The 6,998-nt window shown below is 47.9% G+C and overlaps 2 protein-coding genes across 2 annotated transcripts; both read right to left on the reverse strand.

Moving 5' to 3' along the window:
• Positions 1 to 205: 205 nt before the first annotated feature.
• Positions 206 to 1,765, reverse strand: LOC310858015 (serine/threonine-protein kinase OSR1-like; the record flags this gene model as incomplete). The annotated part of the gene is made up of 1 exon (XM_083764062.1): positions 206 to 1,765. The coding sequence occupies one exon, from the start codon at positions 1,763 to 1,765 to the stop codon at positions 206 to 208; it is 1,560 nt and encodes a 519-aa protein (XP_083620188.1).
• A 2,812-nt stretch (positions 1,766 to 4,577) lies between these two features.
• On the reverse strand, positions 4,578 to 5,702 carry LOC310858016 (serine/threonine-protein kinase OSR1-like; the record flags this gene model as incomplete). Its single annotated transcript, XM_083764063.1, has 1 exon — positions 4,578 to 5,702. The coding sequence occupies one exon, from the start codon at positions 5,700 to 5,702 to the stop codon at positions 4,578 to 4,580; it is 1,125 nt and encodes a 374-aa protein (XP_083620189.1).
• Between the last annotated feature and the right edge of the window lie 1,296 nt (positions 5,703 to 6,998).

A 6,998-nucleotide genomic window follows, 5' to 3' on the forward strand; every position in this document is an offset into this window, starting at 1 on the left:
CCTCATAAATTGGCAAACATTCAGGAAAACAAAAACGAAAAGAAGACAAGTATGGACAAATCCATGTAGCAGAGCCCTGAAGTGCAGGTGTAGCTAAACAGTGCTGCTGTGTAAAGCTGCGCTTAATGGTATGCCGCAGCCACAACCAGGGCACCCCCTCTGTGGATATGTCTATAGACCCCTGGGGTCTAAGTATATGGGGTTTTTACGTGTCTTTTGCAATGAAGAGCATAGCAAATCCCACAAGTTTGACATCATCAGCTATTTCAGCCTCATCCAAGTCTGATACCAGTTGGAAGGTCACGGTTTTGTTGCTCTCAGGATCATCAATGATCTTTTGCAAAGTGGCAGCAACAATGGCTACGTCATCACCATCGACCAGACCTTCTGACACCAACTCCTGAGCCACCCCGTCAGCCGAGTCTCTGCCAGCCATGAACTTAAATCTGATGTCATTGAGTTCCTTCTTTAGATTCCGCATCCTCAGCACAAGGCTGATGGGGACATTGGCTTTTGATTCTGCCGGATCCCATGCAGCCTGTGGTATAGCCTCTTCACCTGCCTGGTCAGCATTCACAGTGCTCCACTGGGCTGGAGCAGATTGCTGCAGATCTGGGGTGTCACCTGTGGGTGGAAAAATCTCCTCATTCACATTCATATTCACTCCGTAGTCCTTCACCCTGGGTGACCGCAGAGCCGCCACAGCGGCCTTACCCTCATCACTCTCCTCATCCAGCTCATCATCGCTGCACTCCCACTGGCCGTCCTCCGTCTTGTGGAGATGACCACTGGACCCAGGCACACGACGCACCGGTCTTGCTCGGTCTGACATCGTCGGTCCCATCTGCAGAAGCTTCTCCTCCAAGTATTCATTGTTCCTGGCGTTCTTTGTGAAGAACTTGTGCTTTAACAATTCAGCAGCAGTAGGCCTGTCCTCCGGGACTTTCTGTAAACACAGGGAAATCATCTTCCTGAAAGACTTGCCATATTTCTTGACAATCTTCTTGTCTGTGATACCCGTCTCCAGGCAGGGAGGGTCATTCTGCAGCGTTAGCATAAGCACCTTCAAGGGTGGGTATTTGTGGTACGGCGCGGTTCCAGTGGCGAGTTCAATAGCTACAATACCAAAACTCCAGATGTCAACTTTGGAGTCGTAACCCCGCAGCTGCTCCATGACCTCTGGGGCCATCCAGCAAGGAGTACCCACAAATGTTTTCCTTGTGTTTCTAGTCTTGTCTCCGGCGGCTTCTAAGAAGGCACTCACACCAAAGTCTGCAATTTGCACCGTGCCATCGTCGCCAAGTAGAATATTTCCAGCCTTCACATCCCTGTGAATCTGACCATTTTTATGCAGGTATTCCAGCCCTTCCAACACTTCTTTCAGGATGGTGGCAATGCAGGCCTCGTCCATCACGCCGTTTTTGTGTTCACCACGCAAGATGGTATGCTTGATAATGTCCAACACAGAGCCACCAGTGAGTAGCTTCATCACTAACCACAATTCATTCTTCACCACAAAGGAGGTATAATAAGAGACAATGTTTCGATGGTGGCACTGACTCAAAGCTTGGCTCTCCTTCAGAAGTTCGTCCATGCTGGTCTGACACATTTCCAGGTTGATACGCTTGATGGCCACCGGCTCCTTTTTGGGCACACAGTACGCTGCTTGGACCACAGCTGTGGCACCGTTCCCAATCACTTCTTTGAGAACATAATCATCTTTGTTGATTGGCCAGGAGTGGGAGGAGCTGTGGTCCTCTGCCATACTTTTAAGTTCAGGTTGGTTGTTTCAATGACAATGTTATATAGTCAGCTTGGTGCTGTGTGTTACTGAACTCCACCGACCGGCTATATATGGCCTACAATACTACAGTGATGTCATGCATGCCTTGCCCATTGCCTATGTAGGCCGTGCACCACAGTGATGTCATGAATGCCACACCCAAGTGGCCAACTGTGGTACTGCAGGTTTGGACCCAAAGTATTAACAAGTAAATTGGGCTCGACTCACGGCGCTTGTGCATGGAGGTAGTTCATGAAGTAGGGCATAAAGAGGGAACTAATGTGCATGATGCATAGAGTTTTAATATATCTAGAGGGTGGACAACCCCGTCCCCAGCTATTCATTTAAATGGAAGTTGCTCAGTGGCATTTGAAGGACCCGGAAGAACACTCTACTAATTTTCTCGATTTAGACACCAAACATCTGGTGTACAAAATGTGGAAGTGTTAACTCGCCTTAACACACCTGAATCGATTCATGAACGAGCGCTCTGTGTTAAACCACAGCTGCTATACTCTCTATCTAGGAAAACAGCCTGCAGTTCCAGCTTTAGCCAGTAGCTTAACGCAGGTTCAATATATTTCCCAGCCGCTCTGGGGACTTGTCGTGATGTCATCAATCCCATCGACCTGAAGCAATTCACTTATTTAACCCATTTTGGACTGAGGCCGATTCTAAAAACACCTTCTAAATCCTGACCTAAGTTTTCTGAAAACTTCAAATATTTATATAGCAGCATCAAAAATATGTTTTTTTAATACTGTACATACTGTAAAGAACGCCAAAAGGGGTCCCCGTTAAAACACCAAAGGGGGTTCCCGCCCAGAATGGGTTATGGAACAATTCCAGCTGGTAGATCTGTCACATGGGAGGAAAGGTGGAGCCAAATCTGCAACTGAATGCATTGAGCCAGGTGGACCACCTTATGAACAAACATTACTTCTGAATGACTGTGACCTCCATAAAATAATCGGCCCAGGAAAATAACAGTTTTTCGATGTGCACACTATAATTCTATTGAGGTATCTAAAGAGCACGGGGTATGGATGGCAATACTGTCAGTCATTGACACCCTGTCGACCAGTTCCCTGATACTGAGGAGCCAGAAATAGTTACTCTCACACCCGGGAATGAATGTAGGACGTCCCAAAATGCAGGAAATCAGCCACAGGCTTAGTCTTTACTTAGAAACCTTAAACGCAGGACGGCAAACGAACAGTAAACAATAATCCAGGAACCAAACACAGGACAGAACACAACCTAAATACACATCCAAGTCCAATTACAAACACGGTCTAGTGCTGGGTTGCTCAGGCGGAACCAATCTCTCACATCAGGCCACACAGGGAGGGGAGGAGGAGAATATTACCGGGGAACAATGGAGGAGACATGAGGGAAGCGACTCAGGCATGGCACGCTTCTGGGCACGGAGCGCGGAAAGGCTGGATGAAATTCATTGAAATTAGTGGCTGGGGGACTTTCTGCATCTCCTCCAGATATAACAAAGCACATTGCATGGATGCACCTGGGACGTATCCTTTGTGATGTATCCCATGGCCATCAGGGTTTCGGGTCTCTCGAACATCATACCCCTCACTCAGGCGACGCAACCGGGGTGATCAGGCCCCGACTTACTTCCCAGTAGCTACCCTCGATCAGTCCCATTAGGCAAAGACCAGAGCCACACAATCCGTTGGAACTACTCGAGAACTACTCTGCCAGAGCTGCAGGGAGGTACGCTTCTGGCGTATGGAAGGACTAGGCTCTGTGGGTTGACTCCTGTCTGGGCCCCTCCTACGTCTCACCAGGTCCACCCCTGCTCTCACCAGGCCCAGGACCTGTGCGTTGCACCAGAGTCCCAGCACCAGACACTTCATTCAGGAGTGGTGGATTCCTAAGCCGCAATGGTTCCGCAAACTCCACCCGAGCAAGAAGGTGGTGCTGCGGGCTCCACTTGCAGCTTAAATGGCCCTCCTAAAGGCCTCACCGAGGGTTTGTTGGGCTTCCTCCTCACGGAGGACACAGGCTGGGGCGCTAACCCATACTGCTCACCCGGGTGCCATCTACATTCCGACTGTCACTCATCTCTCTGGTGGTCACCAGACTATATACCTGGTTGTCACATAGTCTATTCCTATGAGTCACTATAAATAGAAGAACTATAACAAGACACATCGCATGGATGCACCTGGGACGTATCCTCAGTGATGTATCCCAAGGACATCGGGTCTCTCGAACATCATACCCCTCACTCGGGCGACCTAGCCGGGGTGAAGTCCCGACTTACATCCCAGTAGCTACCCTCGATCAGTCCCATTAGGGCCGTTGGAACTACTCCAGAACTACTCTGCCAGGGCTGGGAGATATAATATATAATATAGCTCAGTGACAACACCAGTGATGTCATGTCATGAATTCCACATACACCGCCACGCATAGTGCTTCACAATGTACAAAAGGTAGAAAACTGTTGTTCCATGATGTTATCGCTAGGGACACATGCATCAGTGAGCAGGAACTGTGGACGGCAATGAAGGACCGGATGGTCTGGCGTGGCATTGTGAAATCCATGATCTCAACCGCAGTCGAAAAGTGATGATGACAATGTACATTACTTTCACCCATTGTCACACACATTCACTTCACACACTTCAAGCTCACAAGGCATTGCAACGCAAAATAAAAATTGTGAGCTTGTACAAGTGTCTTGTACAACGAAGAGCTGACATCATTCACAGCTCCCAATGGGTTGGAGCAGATGGCTGCAGATCTGGGGTGTCATCTGTGGGTGGGATTAAATCTCCACATTCATATTCACTCCGTCGTCCCCCACCCTGGGTGACCGCAGAGCCGCCACAGCAGCCTTCCCCTTATCACTCTCCTCGTCCAGCTCATCGTCACTGAACTCCCACTGGCCGTCCTCCGTTTTGTGGAGATGACCGCTGGACCCAGGCACACGACGCACCGGTTTTGCGCGGTCTGACATCGTCGGTCCCATCTGCAGAAGCTTCTCCTCCAAGTATTCATTGTTCCTGGCGTTCTTCGTGAAGAACTTGTGCTTTAACAATTCAGCAGCAGTAGGCCTGTCCTCCGGGACTTTCTGTAAACACAGGGAAATCATTTTCCTGAAAGACTTGCCATATTTCTTGACCATATTCATATCCGTGATCCCTGTTTCCAGGCATGGAGGGTCGTTCTGCAGCGTTAGCATCAGCACCTTCAAGGGTGGGTATTTGTGGTACGGCGCGGTTCCAGTGGCGAGTTCAATGGCTGTAATACCGAAACTCCATATGTCAACTTTGAAGTCGTAACCCCGCAGCTGCTCCATGACCTCTGGGGCCATCCAGCAAGGAGTACCCACAAATGTTTTCCTCGTGTTTCTGGTCTTGTCTCGGGCAGCTTCTAAAAAGGCACTCACACCAAAGTCTGCAATTTGCACCGTGCCATCGTCACCAAGAAGAATATTTCCAGCCTTCACATCCCTGTGAATCTGACCATTTTTATGCAGGTATTCCAGCCCTTCCAACACTTCTTTCAGGATGGTGGCAATGCAGGCCTCGTCCATCACGCCGTTCTTGTGTTCACCGCGCAAGATGGTATGCTTGATAATGTCCAACACAGAGCCACCAGTGTGTAGCTTCATCACTAACCACAATTCATTCTTTACCACAAAGGAGGTATAATAAGAGACAATGTTTCGATGGTGGCACTGACTCAAAGCTTGGCTCTCCTTCAGAAGTTCGTCCATGCTGGTCTGACACTTTTCCAGGTTGATACGCTTGATGGCCACCGGCTCCTTTCTGGGCACACAGTATGCTGCTTGGACCACAGCTGTGGCACCGCTCCCAATCACTTCTTTGAGATCGTAATCATCTTTGTTTATTGGCCAGGAGTGGGAGGAGCTGTGGTCCTCTGGCATACTTTTAAATTCAAGTTGGTTATTTCATTGATAATGCTACTGAGATCCGCCGACCAGCTATATATGGCTTACAATACCACAATGATGTCATGCATGCCCTAGGATGCATAACGAGGGGCAGCGCACTAATGTGCATGCCCATGGGCCCATGACGTCATCAAACCCATCGACCCAAACCAAGGAACTTATTTAAGAAGGAACAGTTCCAACCTGGTAGATCTATGGGGAAGAAAGCAGAAGGCTCGAATTGAATGTTCAACTGAATGCATCGAAGTCTATGAGAGCTAGGTGGACCAGCTTATTAACAAACACTACTTTTCACTTATCACTTTTCACTTTTCAAGCAATGAGTGAAAAGTGATCATCACTTTTCACTCATCACTTGAAAAGTGAAAAGTGGTTAGTGATGATCACTTTTCACTGTGAAATGTGAAATCAGTTCACAAAGTGAAACTCCGGCAACACGGGAGAAATCCATGAAGAACTCTCGTTTTTAACAGGAGATTTAAGACGTTTTTAACTCATGTCATCATGTCAACGTCGCAACACAAATAATACAAACTATGAAAAACTATATCACATTATCAAATGAATTAGTGTTGTATAAAGTACTGAACTTTATTCCTACAAAATCACGACTGTACATTCACAGTGAATGAGTTGTTTCCGACCAGAAGCTTTCCGGCGGCCCAAACTGAACGCGGAAGTGTTGGCTGCATAGAGCCCATTGGAAGTACTCCTGGAACTATTGCTCATACACATTTCCCCACAGCTCCCCCCTATGACCAAACTTTGTCATTTTATCAACAGAAAATGGATGACCATGGTTCAACTACACAAAGCACCATATATTATATTCTCCATACACTACATTTCAGTGTTAAATATTCAACCATAGTTTCAACCAATATTATATATATAATTTTTGTGCCTACTGTCAGCTGTCCAGCAGTCCAAATATTATTAAAATAAATATCAGGGCCCAGGCCGTAGCGTAACGGTCTGGGCACCGGACTGGTAATCCAGTCGCAGTGTGCCGCGGGTTCGACTCCCGGACCCGACACGGCCTTTACTGCATGTCATCCCCCCATCTCTCTCCCGTTTCCTGTCAGCCTACTGTCTGTCCCTTCAAAAATCAATAAAAGGCGTAAGCCGCAAAAAAAATCTTAAAAAAAAAATATATATATATCAGAATGGTAGACCTTAGGCCTACCATACCAGGCCGGTAGACCTGAGGCCTACCATACCAGGCCTGAGGCCTACCATTGCGTGGCACATCTATGCACGGAATGGCTA

The sequence above is a fragment of the Protomyctophum parallelum genome (genome assembly GCF_964188405.1).
Source record: "Protomyctophum parallelum genome assembly, chromosome: 4".
In the NCBI taxonomy this organism is placed as follows: domain Eukaryota; kingdom Metazoa; phylum Chordata; class Actinopteri; order Myctophiformes; family Myctophidae; genus Protomyctophum; species Protomyctophum parallelum.